General features: G+C 39.3%; 1 protein-coding gene across 8 annotated transcripts in view; it reads right to left on the bottom strand.

Annotated features, from left to right (window-relative positions):
- CEP126 (centrosomal protein 126) overlaps window positions 1-24,246 on the bottom strand; it is a 106,083-nt gene that overhangs the window by 65,946 nt on the left and 15,891 nt on the right. For all 8 annotated transcript variants that reach the window (XM_058686446.1, XM_058686445.1, XM_058686448.1 and 5 more), the window contains one exon: window positions 2,780-2,925. In XM_058686446.1, the coding sequence (XP_058542429.1) occupies window positions 2,780-2,925 (146 nt within the window). The remainder of the gene's footprint in view (window positions 1-2,779; window positions 2,926-24,246) is intronic.

Below are 24,246 nucleotides of genomic sequence, written 5' to 3'. Positions count from 1 at the left end.
ATATATATTTTAATTTTGACAACTACTTCTCAAAATCCATTTTTTGTTTTTTCTTGCTCTACCTACAGTATACACTGGTATGTGTTAAGATTCTATTTTAGGCCCTACCCTCAATCTATGGTCTATATCCTATTGTTTAGTTTACCTTTCCCATGGCTTCATTTATCAACTATATATCCATTCATTAGTGACTCTTAAATATATACATCTCTATTCTGTATCTTGTTCTTAAGTTTCAGACCCACATTTCTAGTTGCTGATTTGATTTCTCCATTTGGACAAGCCAAAGGAGGCTCAAAATCAATACATTTAAAACTTAATGATCATTCACACTTGTAATCTGATTCATCCATAACCCTGATTAATATGATCATCTACCAAAATCATTAATTCTGTAAAAATGTCTAAAAACGTGTGAAGCTCTCTGCAAAATCCTAGGGCACTGTTCTCTACCTGGACCCTTGGCACTTTCCATTGATCGTAACTGAAATCTACTGATTACATCTCCTGAATATATTACCACTTGCCTCCACATCCAGTACAGTGTTTTAATTTAGCAGCTGGACCTCTCTTGCCACAAATAACGAAATAGTCTCATACTAGTCTATCTACTTCAGTGTCTTTACTGGAACCCAACATCCATGTTGTAACTGTAATTATCTTTCTAACAAACAAATCTAATTATAGTAGAGACCCCAAGTTTCCCACCCAATATCCATTTTCCCTTTCTTCCTTGGCAACAGACCCTACATTAATAGTTAGAGAGTAGCAATAGAGCCTTGAAAAAAAATTTTTTTTTCATTTTTCAGTACCCCCTGCACATGAAGTTGCCAATTATAAATTACACTAAGCAGACAAATGGCTATTTCTAGGAACATAATTTAAAAGGAGCTCAGAGGTACAACCTTTTTTCCTTTACAATTCTTCCTTCTTCATGCCTACAACATGGCATGATGGCTGGAGATTTGGCAGGTGCAATGTGACCATGAGGGTGAAGATATAAATCACAAACTAAGAATAGTTGAGCTGAGAGACAGAGGCATTGGGGTTCCCAGTGACACTGCACAGTCCCCAAATGAGCTGTGACTGCCTACCTCAGGACTTCATATTATCAGAGGGAGAAATAAACCCTGCCATATTTAAGCTGTTATTATTTTTAATGGTGTTACCACCTGCCCTTACTCACTGTGACAGACACAGTAATGGCTTCATTTTCAATTAAAAACCTTTTTTTTTTTATTTAAAAAAAAATTTTTTTTTTAACATTTATTTATTTTTGAGACAGAGAGAGACAGAGCATGAACGGGGGAGGGTCAGAGAGAGGGAGACACAGAATCTGAAACAGGCTCCAGGCTCTGAGCTTTCAGCACAGAGCCTGACGCGGGGCTCGAATCCACGGACCGTGAGATCATGACCTGAGCTGAAGTCGGCCGCTTAACCGACTGAGCCACCCAGGCGCCCCTTCAATTAAAAACCTTTAAGTGGATTGCATTTTGGAGAAAGACAAAATTCCTAGCATGATATGCAAAGCTCTTTGGGTCCTGGTTCTAACTTAGTTTTTTAGACTTACATTCATTTTTCTTCACTTTTTCCCCACCCTATGCTTCAGGATACACCAAAATACATAATTTATTTGCGAAAGCTTTTCCTTCCATTGGGGATTAAAAAATTTTTTTCTCTATGCATGGCAAAATGCTCATTCTTCAAGATTCAAATTAAGTCATTTTTTTCAGGGATAATGTCCTTGATGTCCCTGTACAGCTGTAGTTTTCTTCCTTCTGTGTTCACACAGAGCTTCACTTATTTTGTTACCACAGCAATCATCAGTGTATTTATTGACATTGTTTACATTATTCTCACCTCCAAAATAAGCTGTGAGATCTTTAATGGTAGAGTAGGACTAGATTTCTCTCTGTCTCAGCCCAGGGCTAAGTACAATGTAGTACAACGTATGTTTGTTGAACATAAAGGTTCTGCCTGTCCTTTTCTTTTTGAAGCTTTGACATTTTATTCTTAATTCTGTGTTGCTATTTAAGGTATAAAAAATGTAGATGTGATACCAAAGAATCAACCATACTCATATTTAGATTCTTAATAGGTTCCAGGTCTCAGATTGTTGGATTGTATCACTTTGTACACTTTATTTTTATTTAAATGTTTCTCAAACAGGAATTTGAACCAAAATGTGAATAAAATACCAGAATGAATGTGACACTAATTTACTGAACCTAAATGTTAAATTTTCTTTTTACTAAATCAGTTTTAAAAAGACAAAGCATTGTGAGCCAGGATATAGTAGAATCAAACTTGCAAGCTTTCAAAATTTACTAATAGAGCCAACAAAATATTCTCCAAGTTAAAGCTAAATCAAATTACAATTTTTCACTTGGTTAAAACCTTATTACTCAAAGGCATATTTTTTTAGTTTGAATTTATACTTCCTTTCTTTTTTTTTTTTTAATTTTCTTTTTTAATGTTTATTTTTGAGGGGGAGAAAGAGGGCAAGCAGGGGAGGGACAGAGAGAGAGAAAGACGCAGAATCTGAAGCAGGCTCCAGGCTCTGAGCTGTCAGCACAGAGCCCAACACAGGGCTTGAACTCAAAAACTGTGAGATCATGCATGATCTGAGTCAGAGTTGGATGCTCAACTGACTGAGCCACCCATGTGTCCCTATATTTTCTTTCTTAATTTATCATTTTACTGCCTACTCAATATTGAATATTGAATATTAGATATAACTTTCATTTTTGTTCTCAAATTGCTCTAGAGATTAAGGTACCTGCTCTCCTCCGTTGTGAAAGAGGAATATGGGCACGTTGGAATTTTTCAGTGACTTCTTCAAACTTCTCTTTTCTTTGTTGAAGTATTTGTTCTCTGATTTGTTGTTCTCTTTCTTCTTGTTCTTTTCGTTTCTCTTCAAAAGCTCTATATTTAAAACACAAAGTAGATAACTGAATTAGGGATTAAATTTTAAAAATCTCAATACAGAAAATAGCTTCAAACTAGTGATTTATTGTACAGTGATGTTTTCATATTTCAAAAGTCTACTTACTTAGAAACAAATTTAAAAAAAAAGGCCCTTAGCTAAGAATTTTAATATCTTTATATGTGGTAATTCCAGAACCTTATCCAGGCCTGGCAGGCCTACATACATGTTTCCACCTCCCAAAGCCTGCTGTGGAAGCATTCTTTACTATTTTCTGGAATGTGAAGAGCTAATTCATTGGTGAAAGAATCAGTCTTACAAATTATGGGGCAGTCAGGACAATGCTGTATATTTCTTTTTGTCTTTTAGACCAAAAGTTTAAAATTGGCTGTCATGATAAGTCTGAAGTAGCTAAAAATCCATGCAATTTACGTAAAAATCTTGATTTCCACCTCCTCTGGAAAATATGTAAGATTTGTCAAGTATGAATTCCTATTCACACATTCCCTATTTTTCTTAACTTTCCTATTTCATTTATTTCTGATTGCACCTGGGCACTTGAGTTTATATTCTCTAGTTTCATCTGTTTCAAAAAATTAATTTTGCTTGTGAAAAATATGTGTGTGTGTTTCAATAATTATTTGCTAGACAATGAAAAAAATGGAAAAGGAGGCTTGCAATTCACTGGTTGAGAAACTGCCAAGTGGTTCTCCTCTTCAGAAAGCATGGGGCTGAGAGGTGGTAGGTAAGAAGTCTTTAAGATTTTTAGTTCCATGCATTACTATTAACCATCCTTCCAAAGGCCTTCACTGGTTGGAGCATTATTCTATTCTAAATAACTCAGATTTAGGGAAGTACACTTCCGGGAAGTAGGGATACGTATATTTAAGTGGTCTTACCCCAGTGGTAGGTAGGAGATAGTGGGTTTGACGCAACAATTACAACACTGTATTGTGAACTTCATAACATGCAGACATAAAGAAGTCCATGAGCAAAAGGATGCCAACATGGGGGTGGGACTAATAGAATCATAAAGTTGAAGGATCCTTATATTTATGTGAAATGGTCCAGTTATAACTCTAAATAGTTAAGAATGAACATTATAATGCCTAGAGGAGCCACTAAAAAAAAAGTAAAATTGAAAATTTTTTGACTAACTCAAAGGGAGGCAGGAAAGGAAGAAGAAACAAGAGAAAAAAAAATAGAATTGATAGAAAACATAGTTAAATGAGAGACCTACATCAAACTGCTTTAAGAATTATTAGATGTAAAAAGGCTAAACACAAGGCAGAGTCTTGTTTTTGGGAGACAGTTCTCTGTAAATATTTCATATTTCTGCACAGCCCAGGTTCTCTGAATGAAGACATTCACAGCCAACTTAAGAGTGTGTGTGTAGACAGTGTAGTATAGTAAAGCAAAGAAAGGTCTCCCTTCCTGGAGACATGGGGTAGCGAAGATAAAGATCTCTCTCTTCTCCAAAGAGTGCTTACACTCCAGATCAAACATAAGGTTTCCTTCTCTCTGAAGAGGGGGATAGCAGTGGCCATGTAGTTTCCACGTGTTGTGGTTCTTAGTCTGTAATGAACTAGTTCCTACTCTGTGCAGGAGCCATCTGGCCCTCACAGCATTGCCCTTTGGGGAGTAGACTTTAGGAAACTGACACAAGACAGTGCTTTGGCTACGCGTTTTCCACGAGTGATACACAGTTTGTTTTCTTTCAGCCTGCCACAATACATACGAAATAGTGGTAAGCTAAAAAAATTAGCTTGCTTGTCAAAACCTCAGATCCTATACAGTTCTTCACAGTTTCTGATTTAGCACTTGCTAGACTGAATATAACCAAGACACAAGAGGATTTCCACAAACACAGACAGGTTGAAAGCAAAAGGATGAAACAGTAGAAGACATTTACTAAATTAATAGCAGACAAAGTAGGCTTTAAGACAGGGAGTATTACCAGAGATGAAAACAGTATTTCATAATGATAGAAGGGTCAGTTCATCAGGACTACATAAAAATCATAAATATGTATGTACCTAATAAGAGAGCTTCAAAATACATGAAGCAAAGAACTAAAGGGAGAAACTGATGAATCCATGATTGTAGTTGCATATTGCAACATACCTCTCAATAATTGATAGAACAGTCACAAAAAAAATATCAGTAAGAATACAGATTTGAACAACACTATCAACTACCTTGACCTTGTTGATATTTACAGAACAACTATTTAGGCCCAACAATTGCAATACATATTCTTTTTGAGTGCAACATAAGAAATCTTACATTGGCTCATAAAACAAAAGCCAATGAATTTCATAAGATTTAAATCTTAGAGTATGTTCTCCAATTAAAAAATAGATTTATATTAGAAATCAATTATGGTATCTAGAAAAGCTCAATAATTGGAAATTAAAATAAAACAAGAACATACTTCCAAATAAGCTATAGGTCAAAAAAAAAGAAATCAAAAGGGAAGTAGCAAAACAAAATGAACAAAATGAAAATGCAGCATACCAAATTTATTGAGTGCAGTTGTTCAGAGGGAAATTTATCTTATTATTTTTTTAATGTTTATTTAATTTTGAAAGAGAGGGAGCAGAGGATCCTAGGCAGACTCTGCATTGACAGCAGCAAGCCCGATGTGGGGCTTGAACTCATGAACCGTGAGACCGTGGTCTGGGCCTAAGTCGAATGTCTAATCAACTGAGCGACGCAGGCGCCCCCGGAGGGAAATTTATAACTTTAAATGCCTACAGTGGAAAAAGATAAAAACTTTAAATCAGTGATTTTAGTTCCCACCTTAAGAAGATGGAAGACGTGCAACTTTATTCTTTGGTAAGAAGAAAGGAATGAATAAAAGAAGAAAGCAATGAAACACTAAACTAAAAAATAGAGACCACACAGAATAAGGTTGTGTTTGAAAACTTTAGTAAAATTGATAAACTCCTACCAAGAATGATGAATGAAAAAAAAAAAAAAGAGTGAAGAAAAAAAAGTAAACAAAATGATCACTCTCATGAATGAAAGATAGGCTATCACTACCAATACCACAGACATTAAAAGAATAATATGACCAACTTTCCGCTAATAAATTCAACAACTTAGATAAAATGGATCAATTTCTTGAAAGAATCAACTTAGCAAAACTGACAAAAAAATACAAAAACTTTATTAATAAATTTAATTTATAATTAGTAAGCTTCCTACAAAGAAAACTCCCTGTTCAGATTTTTTATTACTTTTTGTCAAACATTTAAAGGAGAAATAACAATCATAGAACCTTTTTCCAAGTATAGAAGTAGAGGAAACACTTTCTCAACATATTTTATTTATTAAAAAAATTTTTTTTAATGTTTATTTATTTTTGAGAGAGACACAGTGCAAGTGGGAGAGGGGCAGAGAGAAAGGAAGACACAGAATCCGAAGCAGACTCCAGGCTCTGAGCTGCCAGCACAGAGCCCTATGTGGGCTCAAACCCACATGAGATCATGACCTGGGCTGAAGTGAGACACTTATCCAACTGAGCCAGCCAGGCGTTCCCCCCACCACCCACAACATATTTTATAAAGCCTGTATAACCTTGATCTCCAAACCTCACAAAGATATTACAAGAAATTTACAGACCAAACTGTACACAAAAATCCTTCACAAAATATTAGTAAATAAAATCCACCAGTTTATTAAGAAAACTCCCACATCACCAAATGAGAGTTACCCTTAGAAGGCAAGGCTGACTTGATATCTCAAAATTAACCAGTAAAAGAAAAATAAGTAAAAAATAAAAAGGGGTGACTGGATGGCTTAGTCAGTTGAGCATCCATCTGACTCTTGATTTTGGCTCAGGTCATGATCTCAAGATTGTGGGATCAAACCCTGCATCAGGCTCTGTGCCCAGCACAGAGCCTGCTTGAGACACACTCTCTCTCTCTTCCCCCTGTCTCCATCTGCCCCTATCCCCTGCTCACGTGCTCTAAAACAAACAAATAAATGTCAAAGTTAATCAGTAAAATTAACCACACTGACCAAATAAAGGAGAACAGCTGTATGACAATATTGAATACATGTTCATGATAAGAACTCTCAGCACACCAGGAATGAAAGGAATCCTCCCCAATCTGATAAAGGGCAATTATCAAAAATCCCTAGTTAGCAGCACAGTTAACTGTAAAATAGTTAATACTTCCCTCTCCAAAGGGACAAAAGGCAAAAAAAGCTCATTATATTGCCTCTATTCCCCATTACACTGGAGCTCCTAAAAAGTTCAATAAGGCCAACATAAAAACAAAAGGCACATCAATTGGAAAGATGAAGTTAATTCCCTTTATTTCAGATGACATGATTATACAAACAGAATATGCTAAGGAATTTAAAAATAACTCCTAGAACTAATGAGTGAATTTAACAAGTTCTCAGAATACAAGGTCAATGTAGAAAAATCAATGATATTTCTACATATAACAATGGAAAATGAAATTTAAATCCATTTAAAACAGCATCATAGAATTTGAAATACTTAGGAATTATGTAACAAAAAACCATGTAAGAACTTCACTTTGAAAACAGAAAATACTGCTAAAAGAAATTATACAAACAACAACAACAAAAAGAAAAAAACAGGAGAGAGGAAAGGAGAAATATACTGTGTTCATGGATTTCATGTATTACAAGACTCAATATTGTTATATCAATTCTTTCTAAATTGATCTGTATGTTCATCATGGTATGTTCAAAACCATGCAGGTTATTTATATGGAAAAGCAAAAAATACCAAGAAGAGACAAAACAATCTTGAATTAAAACAAAACTGGAGGGTGTGGCGCCTGGGTGGCTCAGTTAGTTGAGCTTTGGTTCAGGTCATGATCTCAAAGTTCATGACTTCAAGCCCTGCATTTGGGCTCTGTGCTGACAGCTTGGAGCCTGCTTCGGATTCTGTGTCTCCCCCTCTCTCTGCCCTTCCCCTGCTCACAATCTCTCTCTCAAAAAATTAGTAAACACCAAACAAACAAGCAAACAAATCTGGAGGGTGTGCACTGCCTTATTTCACCATGAAACAGTGGTTCTCAACTGGGGGCAATTTTGCCCCTTCCCTCTCAGTAAATATTTGGCAATGTCTGAAAACATTTTTAATTGTGCCACCACTGGGCATACTATTGGTACCTAGTAGGTAGAGGCCAGGATACCTCCCATAATACATCTCATCCAAAATGTCAGCAGCGTTGTTGAAAATCTCTGCCATAATGCCACAATAAGCGAGGCAGTGTAGTCCTGGTGTAAGGATAAACAGACCAATGGAATACAATATGGAATACAGAAATAAACCCCCACATACATGGCCAATTCATTTTTTTTTAAATATTGTTTATTTTTTTTTAATATTTATTTTTGAGACAGAGAGAGACACAGCGTGAGCAGAAAGGGGCAGAGAGAGAGGGAGACACAGAATGTGAAGCAGGCTCCAGGCTCTGAGCTGTCAGCACAGAGCCCGACGCGGAGCTCGAACTCACGAACCACGAGATCATGACCTGAGCCGAAGTCGGATGCTTAACCGACTGAGCCACCCAGGCACCCCATGGCCAATTCATTTTTTAAAAAGGTGGCACGGCCACTAAACATAGAAAGGAATCATTTTTCAACAGATGCTGCTAGAACAACTGGACCAACTCATAAGAATAAAGCCCAGCCTTACATAAGAGCACAGATGCAGACTCTGATATGGATGGTAAGCCTAAAAGCCAAAACCAGAAACTTTCCAGAAGGAAACAGCAGACACTCTTCATAACCTTGGAATAGACAAAATGTCTTCCGGAGTACACAAAAAGCTTTATCTATAGGGGCTCCTGCGTGGCTAAGTCACTTCAGCAACCGACTCTTGATTTTGGACAGGTCATATCTCACGGTTTGTGACTTTGAGCCCCATGTCAGGCTCTGTGCTGACAGTATGGAGCCTGCTTGGGATTCTCTCTCCCTCTCTCTCTGCCCCTTCCCTACTTGCACTGTCTCTGCTAAATAAACTTTTTTAAAAAGATGTTTATTGGGGCACCTGGGTGGCTCAGTCGGTTGAACATCTGACTTCGGCTCAGGTCATGATCTCGCTGTCTGTGAGTTCAAGCCCTGTGTCGGGCTCTGGGCTGACAGCTCGGAGCCTGGAGGCTGTTTCAGATTCTGTGTCTCCCTCTCTCTCTGACCCTACCCCACTCATGCTCTGTCTCTCTCTGTCAAAAATAAATAAACATTAAAAAAAAATTTTTTTAAAGATGTTTATTTATTTTGGAGAGAGAGTGAGCACAAGCAGGGGAGGGGTAGAGAAAGAGGGAGACACAGAATCTGAAGCAGGCTCCAGACTCTGAGTTGTCACCACAGAGCCTGACATGGGGCTTGAACCCACTGAGAGATCATGACCTGAGCCGAAGTCAGATGCTTAACTGACTGAGCCACCCAGGTGCCTCAAGCTTTTTTTTTTTTTTTTTTTTAATCACTAAATATAGAACAAAAAACTGACAAACTATACTTAATCAAAACTTAAAACTGCTTTATGAAAGATTTTATGAAGTAAATAAAAAGGCAGGCCATAGACCGGAAAAAAATACTTGCAATATATATCTCTGACAAAGGAACTATATCCAGAATATATAAAAAAATGTGACAACTCAAAAAGAAGACAAATAATCCAATTAAAAATGGACAAAATGGGGCGCCTGGGTGGCTCAGTTGGTTAGTGTCTGACTTCGGCTCAGGTCATGATCTCACGGTTCATGGGTTCGAGCCCTGCCGCAGGCTCTGTGCTGACAGCTCAGAGCCTGGAGCCTCCTTCAGATTCTGTGTCCTTCACTTTCTGCCCCTCCCCTAGTCATGCTCTGTCTCTGTTTCTGTCTCTCTCTCAAAAATAAATAAACGTACGGGGCGCCTGGGTGGCGCAGTCGGTTAAGCGTCCGACTTCAGCCAGGTCACGATCTCGCGGTCTGTGAGTTCGAGCCCCGCGTCGGGCTCTGGGCTGATGGCTCGGAGCCTGGAGCCTGTTTCCGATTCTGTGTCTCCCTCTTTCTCTGCCCCTCCCCCGTTCATGCTCTGTCTCTCTCTGTCCCAAAAATAAATAAAAAACGTTGAAAAAAAATTAAAAAAAAAAAATAAATAAATAAACGTTAAAAAAATTTTTTTTTTAAACGGACAAAATATTTAACAGAGATGTCACCAAAATCACATAAAAATAGGTAAGCAGGGGAGTCCAAATTACAACTACTTCATATCTACTATACAGCTAAAATTAAAAAGACTGACATTGCTGGTGGGTGTGTAAAATGGTTAGTCCTTTCAGAAAACTTTGTGACAGTTTCATATATGGATAAACACAAATGTACCCTAGGATTTAGTAATTCTACTTCTACTCAGGGGAAATGAAACATATGTCCAGAACAAGATGTCTTATAGTAACCGATTCTCTCATGTTTTACAACTTCAGCTTGAATTATCTTTCAGTCGGCAGCTTTATTAATAGCCTCAATTATAACAACCTAATGTCCATCAATAGGAGAATCGATAAACAAATTATGATATACCCGGGGCGCCTGGGTGGCGCAGTCGGTTAAGCGTCCGACTTCAGCCAGGTCACGATCTCGCGGTCTGTGAGTTCGAGCCCCGCGTCAAGCTCTGGGCTGATGGCTCGGAGCCTGGAGCCTGTTTCTGATTCTGTGTCTCCCTCTCTCTCTGCCCCTCCCCGTTCATGCTCTGTCTCTCTCTGTCCCAAAAATAAATAAAAAACGTTGAAAAAAAAAAAAAAAAAAAGAAACAAATTATGATATACCCTTACAATGCAAAACCACTCAGCACTAAAAAAGGGATAAACTAGTGATATATGCAAAGACATGGGTAAATCTCAACATTAAGTAAAAGAAACCATTAACAAAAGTGCAAGGACTGGCAAAACTAATTCTGATGACAGAAATCAGAACAGTGGTTGTTGAGGGGTGGAGACTGATGATAATGGATTTGAAAGTATATGCAAGGGAATGACAGGGACAAACCAGGGAGTGAGAAGCTCAGTTTGAATAGAAGTGAGAACTCAAGTGATAAGAATAACAAAGAAAGGGTGATAAGATAGATGGACTGGGGTGGGGTCTTACAATTGCTAAACTCAGGGTACAAGAGGAAGTGACACGGAGAGGCAGGTGGTACAGATCATAGATTGAGATTCCAGGAACTGAAATTTTGGAGGTGGAGAAATAATTGGTGGTAGCTGAGGTGAGATGCCACTGAATGGGTGAAGTTCAAGAAAATGATAGGTCACTATGTTGAATGGGTGATCTATGAAGATACTGAAATTACAAAGAATGATCACTGGAATAGTGGTTGAAAGGGCGGGCCTACGCTGGCCGACTCCATCTTGTTCTGTGTCCTTCACCTTGACCACGCCTCCTCTCCTTGAGTAACCTCCCGCTCACCTGCCTAACAGGACTCCGACCCGACCCTTCCCCAGCCAATCGGCTGACGCCACAGCCATTACCTCACCAACTGCCCCTAGGCCCCAATAAAACCTTTGTCCTTTTGAAACTCCCTCTCTCTCCCCAGCATCTCACCGCTGTGTAGTGCAGGTAGGGGACTGAGCTCGGGCTAGCTCGAATAAAGGCTCTTTGCTTTTGCATCAGACTCGGCTCCCTGGTGGTCTTTGGGGATCACGAATTCTGGGCATAACAGTGGTAAGGAGGCAAGAAGAGCCAGGTGCTAAAACTTTCAAGCAGTGACACAGAGGATCTATAGAGCATCATAGTAATAGTGACATTACTACGACAGGTAATAGTGTAAGACAGGTAAGACAGGTAATAGTGAGCAGTACAGTTAGATAGCATGTGCTTTAAAAGATCTTGGGGACCAGGGCACCCTATACCCACTCTGGCCCATATCCACGTTAGCTATGGCTATTCCAGCAGGGTAGTCACAGCATAGATTGCCCTGGGATCCTCAGCCCATGCCAGACATAGCTCCAGTCACCAGGCACGCACAGTCTACACAAGGAACAATGACACACAAGACCATTCCATCATGTTTAGGAGAATTATCTGTTCCACCTGATTCATAGAAACAAACACAGAAAGTCAAGCAAAATTAAGACAAAGGAATATGCTCCAAGTGAAATAAGACAAAACCTCAGAAAAAGAACTAAATGAGGAGAGAAAAAAATCTACCTGATAAAGAGTTTAAAGTAATGGTCTTCAAGATACTCACCAAACTGGAGAAGAGTGGTTGAACTAAGTGAGAACTTTAATAGAGAGAGAAAACATTAAAAAAGAACCAATCAAGATTTGAAGCATACAATAACTGAAATGGAAAATACACTAGAAGGAATCAACAGGAGATTAGAAGATGCAGAAGAATGGATCAGCAATCTGGAAGACAGGGTAATGGAAAAAAAAAACTCCTAAGCTCGACAGCAAAAAGAGGAAAAACAAAAAGATTGGTTAAAGGATCTCTTGGACAACATCAAATAGACAAATATTTGCATCACAGGGATCTCAGAAGGAGAAGAGAGAGAGAAAGGAACAGAAAGCATATTGGAACAAATAATAGCTGAAAACTTCTCTAACCTGGGAAGGAAACAGACATCCAGGTTTGGGAAGCACAGAGAGTTCCAAACAAGATGGACCCATGAAATTCTCTCTACACTGACACATAATGATTAAAACACCAAAGATGAAAAACCAAGGAAGAATTTTAAAAGCAACAAAGATGGAAGCACCTGGGTGGCTCAGTTGGTTGAACATCCGACTTTCGCTCAGGTCATGATCTCACAGCTCATGAGTTCGGGCCCTGTGTCAGGTTCTGTGCTGCCTGCTTTGGATTCTGTGTCTCCCTTTCTCTCTGACCCTCCCCGGCTCATGCTCTGTCTCTCTCTCTCTCTCTCAAAAACAAATAAACATGAAAAAAAAAAGATAAAAAAAGCAGCAAAAATGAAGCAACTAATTATGTATGAGGGAAATGCCACAAGGCCATCAGCTGATTTTTTTCAACAGAAACTTTGTAGGCCAGAAGGCAGTGACATGATATATTCAAAGCGCTAAAAGGAAAAACCCTAGAACTAAGAATATTCTGCTTAGCAAGGCTATCACTCGGAATAGAACAAGAGATAAAGAGTTTCCCAGACAAACAAAAATTAAAGGAGTTAATTTACTACGAAACCAGCCTTACAATAAATGTTAAAGGAACTTCTTTTAGGGTAAATGAAAAGGCCATAATTAGAAAATTATAAAAAGAAAAAATACCATGAGTAAAAGCAAATATACACTAAAGGTATAAGAGCAATCATTTGTAAAGCCAAAAAGTTAAAAGACAAAAGCAGTAAAATCAATTTTATCTAAAAAATTAATTAAGGGGAACTCAAAAAACATAAAGATATAAAATATGACAATATATACATAAAATACAGAAGAGGAAGTAAAACTGAAGTTCTTTTAGAATGTGATGCTATATTCTTAGGATATAATATATGAGTCTCATGATAACCACAAAGCAAAAAACTATAATAGATACAAAAAGGAAAGAGAAAGAAAGCCAAGTCTAACACTAAATAAAGTCATGAATTACAAGGAAAGAAAGCAAAAGAAGAAAGGGACAGAGAACTATAAAAACAACCAGAAAACTATGAACAAGATGGCAATAAGTACATATCTATCAATAATTACTTTAAATGTAAATGGTCTAAATGCTCCAGTGAAAAGACATGGGAGGGTCTCCATAGGGAGGAAGAGGATTGAGGACCAAGGGTCTGCTGCCTCCCCTTTGTGCTGTGGGACCAGTTCTTTCACGGGGGGGGGGGGGGGGGGGGGTAGGTTTTATCAGGGGTGGATACCCATCCCCCTCTCCCAACAGTGTCAAGGATATGTGATCGGTGGTGAGCTATGGGTGTAGCTCCAAGGACTGGAGACCTCAAGTGCTCTGGGAGGACAGACATACCTCCCCATCCCCAGCTGAGGAAGACACATTTTCATTCAAGGGCTCAGAGTGGGCCGTGGCCAGCATGGCTTCAGCAGCGGGAGGAGCACAGTGTGACATCAGTGCAGTGGAAGACACAGCTCTGTCCTGCTGCGGCCACCCGGCCACCCGGGAGGAGCCTTGTAACAAGAGTCAATGTGGGCGCCTGGGAGGGCGGTGGGGCAGGAGGACCCGAAACTCACCACACCCAACAGATACACCTTGGTAAAAGCCACATGGGTCGGCAAACCCCGAAAACAACCCAAAGAGTGGCCAGTCTCTCCACAGTTAACAGTAGAGGGGAGGCCACATCAAGATGGGTGGGAGGGTGGAGATGTGGCCAGGAACCAAACTTCCAGTGAGATTAACCACGAACGAACGGGAGGGTCACCACAGGCATGAAGAAGGCATGGAACTGGACCCCCCACCAGGCTCCCCAGACACAGGGGCCCTGCACCGGGAGGACAGATCCCTAGAACATTTGGCTCTGAAAGCCAGTGGAGCCAAACTTCTTGAGATTTTACAATCATAGGCTTAACTCTGGGTACTTTAAAATCTGTGAGCTTAGCTCCGGGAGAGGGAGAGGGTGAGGGCTACAGGAAACGGAGTCCCTGCCCTTAAAGAGACAGCTAACAAACCACCGCTGTGAGCTTTTGAGCTAAGGCATAGAAACAGCAGTTCGCAAAGTGCCTGGAGCACACAGGAAGAAGATTTAGTTACTAACCCCAGAAATTTGCTGGAGGGCCAGGGATCTTTAGGAGGCTTCTCACTTCTCCAAGAACAAACGATCTGGTACAAATCTGGACAGTGACATGCAGAAGAATGAACCTGGACCACTTTCTTACACCATACGCAAAAATAAACCCTAAATGATTTAAAAACCTAAATGTCAGACTCCAAACCATGAAACTCCTAGAAGAAAACAAAAGATATCCAAATAATCTCTTGGACATCAACCATAGATGTCCTCAGGCAAGAAAAACAAAAGCAAAAATGAACTATTGGGACTACCCCAAAATAAAAATCTTTCGCACAGCAAAGAAAACCACTGACAGAATGAAAAGGCAATGGAAGAAGACATTTGCAAAATGATATATCTGATAAGGGCTTAATATCTAATATAAATGAAAAAATTTATACCACTCAACACCAGAAAACCGAATAATCCCATTAAAGATGGTTAGAGGACCTGAATACACATTTTCCCAAAGAAGATACACAGATGGCCAATAGGTACATGAAAAGATGGCTGTCACTCATCATCAGGGTAATGGAAATCAAAACCAAGTGAGGTATCACCTCACATCTACCGGAATGGCTGCTTTTAAAAAGGTAAGAAATAATAAGTATTGTTGAGGATGTGGAGAAAAAGGAACTCATGTGCACTGTTGGAGAAATGCAAACTGGTAGAGCCACTGTGGAAAACGGTAGGAAGGCTCCTCAAAAAACTAAAAAGAGAAATATCACATGATCCAGTAATCCCATTATTGGGTTTTTACTCAAAGAAAACAAAACATGAATTCAAAACGATATATGCACCCCTATGCTTATTGCAGGATTATTTACAATTGTCAAGATATGGAAGCAATCTAAGTGTCCATCAATAGAGGAATAAAAAAGATGTAAATATATACATATGTACACACACACACACACACACACACACACACACACACACACACTGGGATATTACTTAACCATAAAAGGGAATGAGATCTTGCCATATGAGACAACACGGATGGACCTAGAGGGCATTATGTTCAGTGAAGTAAGTCAGACAGACAAAGACAAATACCATAAGATTTCACCTAGAAGATCTAAAAAGCAAAAGAAACAAAGTAGAAACAGATCCACAAGTAGAAAAAACTGATGCATGCCAGAGGGGAGAGGCATGGGGGAAGGGAAGGGGCAAAATGGGTGGAGGGGAGTGGGAGATTCAGGGGGATGAAAGGCACAGCATAGGGAACACAGTCAATGATATTGTGACGGTGTTGTATGGGGATAGATACACTTATGGGGAGCATAAGGTACAGAGAGGGCCAATCACATTGTACACCTAAAACTAATGTAACAATATATGTCGACTCTATTCCAGTTAAAAAAAAGGGTGCCTGGGTGGCTCCGTCAGTTAAGTGTCTGACTTGATTTTGGCTCAGGTCATGATCTCACCCTTAGCGAGACAGAGCCCCGCGCAGGGCTCTGCGCTGACAGTGTGGAGCCTGCTTGGGATTCTCTCTCCTTCTCTGTTCCTCCCCTACTCATGTGCAAGTGCATGTGCACACTGTCTCTCAAAATAAACTTAAAAAAATTTAAAAAAATAAAAGAGCTAAGGGATTTTAAAGAAAAGTGCAATGGTTAGAAGAGACAATGAAAAGCAATAGTGACTCTTCAGGCCTCATCCTGTGTGTCTATCAAGTATCTACTATAGTGTCTTAACACACTTCCCACAATATCACCTACTCCTTCCCTCCCACATTCTTTATCATAAACAAAAATAGAAGCTGTAAGCAGAGAATTTGTTCCATACCTAAAAATTACTTGTATCCATATTTACCTCAATTTGAGTTCTAACAAATTTCTAATACAATCACATGTCTTCAACTCCTTAGTCTTACTTTTCCTTTTGGTTAAACATTCCCATGTCTGCTCTCTTCCAAAAGGCACCAACTATACTTATGGGTAATTGCTTATGTAACTGACTTTTGTCTTTGGGACAGGGGATACAATCAGGATTGTAGGGACTGATGTAGAAAGTAAGTTTGGGAGAAGGCTTCTGGCAAAGGAAAGTTCATCACTGCACATAAGATGGACTATGAAAATGGAATAGAACACCACTCATTTATTACGGCCAGGCAGTGCATCAGAATTTCATGTGTACGGTCTTGCTTTAGCCCACAATTCTGGGAATTGAATATTTTACAAATGAAAGAAATGAGTCTTAGAAAGGGTAATTTTTTCAAAGTCACATAATCACTAAATAGAACAAACAGGGAGTCTAAGCTAGGCAGTCTGACTCTTCCTGGTTTTTAATCACTTTCCTAGAGACCATATAAGACTTTCTATAACTTTTCTCAAGGCACCTCTATTCTCAACATCGACACATACACAACTTTGCCTTCCCGTGGAATCCTAAGCTTAACTTACCATAGTGTTTATCTTACTAAATAGTAATTATCTGTTTACTTTTCTGTATTGCTTATTAGACTTTAAGTATCACAAGACAGATAATGTGTCAGCACATAACATAGTGCTTGAAACATAATAGGAACTACATAGAATTGCTGAATAAAAGAATTAATTGTATTTTAACTATCTTCCCCATCAGATGCTAAGTTTATTGAGTGTGGGGACTGAAATTTTAATTTCTGGAATTTTGGTGCCTAACACCAAGCCTTGAACCTGAAAGATGTTTAATACATAATTGCTGAATGAATGTTTGTTCATATGTCAGCTTCAAATATAATCAGAGCACTTCTAAAAGCGGTTATTTATTATTTTGATTTAATAATTTATCTGCTGGGAATATAACGGTAAGCAAAAATAGATGTGATCTGTGCAGTTTTGTTTTTTTTTTAATTTTAAACAGTGAAAGCACATGAGTGGTGGAGAGATGCAGAGGGAGAGAAAAAGAGAGGGAGAGAGAATCTTAAGCAGGCTCCACACTCAGCATGGAGCCTCATGCAGGGCTCGATGCCACAACTCTGGGATCATGACCTAAGCCGAATCAAGAGCTGGACTCTCAACAGAGTGAGCCACCCAGGTGTCTCTATGCAGTTATTTATAATCTAATGAAGCAAGCTAACAAAAGCAAGTATACAAAGGATTACTGATTGTCATAAGTGCTGTGAAGTAAAGAAACTCTAGTCCAAGACAGAGAACTTATTTTTAGTTTTCTTAATGTTTATTTTTGAGAGAGAGAGAGACAGACAGACAGACAGAGCATGAATGGGGGAGGGGCAAAGAGAGAGAGGGAGACACAGAATCCAAAGCAGGCTCCAGGCTTTGAGTTGTCAGCACAGTGGGGTTCGCAGGGCTTGAACTCACAAACCATGAGATCATGACCTGAGCCGAAGTCGGATGCTTAACTGACTGAACCACCCAGGTGCCCCTAAGGGAACTCACTTTAAATGAGGTGAAACAGGGAATATTTCTCTGGAAACATAACATTTAAGCTAAAAATTCAGAATACGGCCAGTCATGAAAAGAAGTGAGTGGAGAGAAGTGCTCTAGGTAGAAGGAAGAGCATGCCGAAACACTAAGTTGGAAGAAAGAGAAAATAAGACAATAATACCAGTTCAGCCAAGTTTGGCAGTGAGGAACGATGAATTTCTAAAGCTAACAGGTGATGCTTTTTTTTGCTATAATCAGGGAGCAATTCTGATAGCAAGTTACCATCACTAGTATTTAATACTGTTCTCTGGGCTCAAATGCATATACAAAGTAATAATAATTTCACACAGTACTTTCTAGGACCATAGGAAATAATGTGTGTTCCAGACTGAATAAAATTAAACCAGGGATGGAATGTGATCAAGGACAGAAGTTTCTACTCCTGAACTCAGTGATGGGCTCAACAAAAAGTTTTGTTTTTAAATTTTTATTTATTTTTTCAATTTACATCCAAGTTAGTTAGCATATAGTGCAACAATGATTTCAGGAGTAGATTCCTTAATGCCCCTTACCCATTTAGCCCATCCCCCCTCCCAAAATCCCTCCAGTAACCCTCTGTTTGTTCTCCATATTTAAGAGTCTCTTATGTTTTTGTCTCCCTCCCTGTTTTTTTTTTTTTTTATTTTTGCTTCCCTTCCCTTATGTCCATCTGTTTTGTATCTTAAAGTCCTTATATGAGTGAAGTCATGGTATTTGTCTTTCTCTAATTTCGCTTAGCATAATACCCTCTAGTTCCATCCAAGTAGTTGCAAATGGCAAGATTTCATTCTTTTTGATAGCCAAGTAATACTCCATTGTATATATTTACACCACATCTTCTTTATCCATCGATGGACATTTGGGCTCTTTCCATACTTTGGCTATTGTTGATAGTGCTGCTATAAACATTGGGGTGCATGTGCCCCTTTAAAACAGGGATAAATACCCTTGGATAAATACCTAGTAGTGCAACTGCTGGGTCGTAGGGTAGTTTTACTTTTAATCTTCTGAGGAACCTCCATACTGTTTTCCAGAGTGACTGCACCAGTTTGCATTCCCACCAGCAGAGCAAGAGAGATTCTTTCTCTGCATGTTCGCCAACATCTGTTGTTGCTTGGGTTGTTAAGGATAGCCATTCTGACAGGTGTGAGGTGGTATTTCACTGTAGTTTTGATTTGTATTTCCCTGATGATGAGTGATGATGAGCATTTTTTCATATGTTGGTTTGCCATCTGGATGTCTTCTTTGGAGAAGTGTCTATTCAGGTCTTCTGCCCATTTGTTCACTGGATTATTTGTTTTTTGGGTGTTGAGTTTGATCAGTTCTTTATAGATTTTGGATACTAACCCTTTATCTGAGATGGCACTTGCAAATATCTCCTCTCATTCTGTCGGTTGCCTTTTAGTTTTGCTGATTTTTCCTTGGCTGTGCAGAAGCTTTTTATCTTGATGAGGTCCCAGTAGTTCATTTTTGCTTTTGTTTCCTTTGCCTCTGAAGACGTGTTAAGAAGTTGCTGTGGCCAAGGTCAAAGAGGTTTTTGCCTGCTTTCTCCTCGAGGATTTTGATGACCTCCTGTCTCGCTTAGGTCTTTCATCCATTTTCAGTTTCTTTTTGTGTATGGTGTAAGAAAGTGGTCCAGGCTCATTCTTCTGCATGTCGCTGTCCAGTTTTCCCAGCACCACTTGCTGAAGAGACTGTCTTTATTCCACTGAATATTCTTTCCTGCTTTGTCAAAGTTAGTTGGCCATATGTTTGTGGGTCCATTTCTGCGTTCTCTATTCTGTTCCATTGATCTGAGTGTCTGTTCTTGTGCCAGTACCATACTGTCTTGATGATTACAGCTTTGTAATACAGCTGGAAGTCCGGAGACAGAAAGTTTTATTTATTTTTTTTTTAATTTTTTTTTAACGTTTATTTATTTTTGAGACAGAGAGAGACAGAGCATGAACAGGGGAGGGGCAGAGAGAGAGGGAGACACAGAATCCGAAACAGGCTCCGGGCGGTCAGCACAGAGCCCGACGCGGGGCTCGAACTCACGGGCCGCGAGATCATGACCTGAGCCGAAGTCGGACGCTTAACTGACCAAGCCACCCGGGCGCCCCTACAGAAAGTTTTAATAAGCAATCATAGAGGTGACTGATATAGTTCTTTCCCTCATCACTGACTCCCTTTCATGCAGTTATGTGCCAGGCATTGTGGTAAGTACTCTGGGAACAGATGGGGCTTGTGATAAAAACAAGACACCTGCTCCTGCCACTGTAGAAGGCAGAGCTGGAAGAGCATGGTGCTGCTTCCCATTAACCCTGGAATCAGTCTTTTTTTAAGGTAATCATCACTTTTTATGTCTTTTCAATTTATTTATTTAACTCCAAGTTAGTCAACATACACTGTAGTATTGGTTTCACGAGAACCCATTGATTCATCACTTACATATGACACCCAGTGCCCATCCCGACAAGTGCCCTCCTTAAGGCTGATCATTCATTTAGCCCATCCCCCACCCACCTGCCTCTAGCAACCCTCAGTTTGTTCTCTGTATTTAAGAGTCTCTTATAGTTTGCCCCTCTCTGCTTTTATCTTATTTTTGCTTCCCTTCCCCTATGTTCATGTTGTGTTTCTTAAATTCCACATGAGTGAAATCATATGATATTTATCCTGAATGACTTATTTCACTTAGCATAATATACTCTATTTCCATACACGTTGAGGAAACAGAGAGCTTTCCCCCTAAGGTCAGGAACATGACAGGGATGTCCACTCTTACCACTGTTATTCAGCATAGTTCTGGAAGTCCTAGCTTCAGCAATAAGATAACTAAAAGAAATAAAAGGCATACAAATTGGCAAGGAAGAAGTCAAACTTTCACTATTGGCAGATGATATGATACTCGACATGGAAAACCTAAAAGACTCCACGAAAAATCTGCTAGAACTGATACATGAATTCAGCAAAGTCACAGGATATAAAATCACTGTACAGAAATCAGTTGCATATCTATACACCAATAATGAAACAGCAGAGAAATCAAGGAATCAATCCCATTTACAATTGCACCAAAAACCCTAAAATACCTAGGAATAAAGCTAACCAAAGAGATAAAAGATCTACATGCTGAAAACTATACTGAAAACTACACAAAGCTTGTGAACAAAATTGAAGACACAAAAAATGGAAAAACATTCCATGCTCATGGATTGGAAGAACAAACATGGTTAAAATGTTGATACTACTCACAAAACCTACACATTCAGTGCAACCCCTTGATGTTAGCCTTTTTCACGGAAGAAACATGGCCTGTCTTAGCAACTTAAAAAAATTCATTTACTGATTTGTGCTTGGAAACCATAAACTGGGGCACCTGGGTGGCTCAGTCAGTTAAGCATCTTTCAGCGCAGGTCATGATCTCACAGCTCATGAGTGCGAGCCCCATATCAGGCTCTGTGCTGACAGCTCAGGGCCTAGAGCCTGCTTCAGATTCTGTGTCTTCCTCTCTCTCTGCCCCTCCCCTGCTCATGCTCTGTCTCTCTCTCAAAAAAATAAACACTAAAAAAAGAAAAGAAAACCACAAACGGTATATATTGAAGGTGTACAATATAATGTCTATATGTGTAAACACTGTGAAATGATTGTCCAAACCAAAGCTGTGGACATATCCCTCTCCTCCTATAGTTATCTTTTGCTTTTTGCTGATGAGCAAACTGGAGGTGTATCATTTAGCAAATTTCAACTATACCATACACTATTAATTACAGTCACCATGCTGTACATGAGATTTCTAGAACTTATTCACAGCTCAAAGTTTGTTCTTTTTGATCAATAGCTCTCCTTTTCCCCCACCCCTCTCTGCAGTTCAACCTTTTTTGGATTCCACATATAAGTGAGATCATGCGGTCTTTGTCTGTGTCTGACTCATTCCACTTAGCATAATGTCCTCCAGGTTCATTCATGTTGTCACAAATGGCAGGGTATCCTCCTCTTTTTAAGACTGAAATAATATTCCATGGTGTTTGTATCTCTCACATTTTCTTTGTATATTCGCCAGCTGATGGACATTTAGATTATTTTCCTATCTTGGCTACTAGAATAATGCACTTCAGCAAATTTTGAAGGGTCTATTTAACGTGTACAGTTCTGCCTCATGAAACATGTAGACCACCTTGGCTCAATGTGAGCCCTGCATCACATGATGGTCGCGTGTCAGATTGTTTGTTCTGTTTTTCCAGGAATCTACAACTATGGAGTATTATTTTCTTCTGCTGGAAATATTCTTAAAAAGTGAAGAAATAACCGTCATGGCAACAACTCTAACAAGAGAACCTAAGCATAGTATTAAGAGCATCTGAGGTCACAGGAGACACAGGCAGAACTGGAAAGCTGGCCTTTTGTAATGTATTTTTTTCTGGATGGAACTGTATTTAAGATTTAAATAGGTACAATATTCTAGAGATATGATCATTTTTTTTTAGTTTAAAAGTTTAAAAACTATATTTTGAAATAATTAGAAATCAAATTTAAAAATAGAACAAAACAGCACTCCAATTAAAAAACTATAACTGGAGAAAGAGTAGTTTTCAGGAATAAAGCATAAGATTTTATTTTATTTTATTTTATTTTTTTTTTAATTTTTTTTTTTCAACGTTTTTTATTTATTTTTGGGACAGAGAGAGACAGAGCATGAACGGGGGAGGGGCAGAGAGAGAGGGAGACACAGAATCGGAAGCAGGCTCCAGGCTCCGAGCCATCAGCCCAGAGCCTGACGCGGGGCTCGAACTCACGGACCGTGAGATCGTGACCTGGCTGAAGTCGGACGCTTAACCGACTGCGCCACCCAGGCGCCCCCATAAGATTTTAAATACATGATAATGCCAATAGCTTATAAGAAATAACACTAAATACAAGAATATACTGTCACATTTCGCTGCTTGTCAAAGAAACACGTGTCACAGTTAATCCTTTACTTGTTAACACTTAAAATTATTTGAGACCCCAAAAACCTGTATTGAAAAATCATATTTCCAACTGATTGACTTTCCCTTGACTGGAAAAGAAAATAAATGGAAAGTTTCAAACAGCCATGAAGACACCAGTGCAGGAAAAAACACCCAAACAACAAAGATCTATACTCTGATTTCCCACACATGACTAGTAACGCACAGACTGCAAAAGGAAACCATAACAGCACCTCACTTCTTTCAAAGACTGAGATGTCAGCCAGAAAAACCGTGCCAATATCAATTAACTAAATTTCATAAGTTTTAATCATTAGAGAGTCTCCTAGGTCCTTATTCACATATATTCTTATCTCAGATTCAGTTCTAATGAAAATCTTCTATTTACTAGGTCATAATGTGTTAGAAATATAAAAGAAGCAAGGCTAAGGGGTTAGTTTTAAAAAGAGAAATACTAACATCAAAAAGAAACAAATTCTGCTTCAGGTAAGATGGAAGTACACATACTTCTTGCCATTTCTCTCACTAAGTACAAATAAAAATCCTAGACATTACATATATTTAAAAAAAGAGTAAAAAAGTAAAAGGTGGAAAGAAGGAAGCAGAGCAACCATGGACCCCGGGACCTGAGGAACAACACGATGGTAAGTTTCCTGGTTTTTCTTTTGGCTTCAAATATCCCATACTTGGAGTAGAAGAATCAGGCAATGTGTATATGTCAACAGGTTTAAACAAAAGAAACAAATAAACTAGCCAAACGAAGCTTGCTCTCTCTAGCCCCAGGAGAGGAAAAGCCAACCCAGCAAGACAGAAAACTTTTATTCAACAGCCCACCACTCTATCCAAATACCACCGAAGAAACACTGTGGCTCTGCTCCCACCCTTGCCAGCAAAGGCTGCTGGGGAGCCTGGATTTCCACGCTTGCCAGGCAGTAACAGGGCACCCCCAGCCCTCCTGCTGGAATAACGTCAGAGAAGCTGAACTGAACGCCGGGCTTTCATCCCTACCTGGTGGTAATGAGGCCCTCCTCATCACCTGGTATTAGCAGAAAAGAGGTCCGGAGTCTGGCAGGATGAGTCTCTGCCCATCTCTGCCCAACTGGGTAGTGTCTGAGGAAGACTTTCTCCATCAACATCTAGCAGTAATGAGGCCACACACACTGCGGTGTCAATGGAAATGCCCACGCCCCCTGAAGTAATAAGGGGCCCCTCCCCTAACCTGGTGTCCACAGAGACTGAGGGGTGAACTAGACCGCCACC

The sequence above is a fragment of the Neofelis nebulosa genome, chromosome 10 (assembly GCF_028018385.1).
Source record: "Neofelis nebulosa isolate mNeoNeb1 chromosome 10, mNeoNeb1.pri, whole genome shotgun sequence".
Lineage (NCBI taxonomy): Eukaryota > Metazoa > Chordata > Mammalia > Carnivora > Felidae > Neofelis > Neofelis nebulosa.
This window is presented reverse-complemented; position numbering and strand designations above follow the sequence as displayed.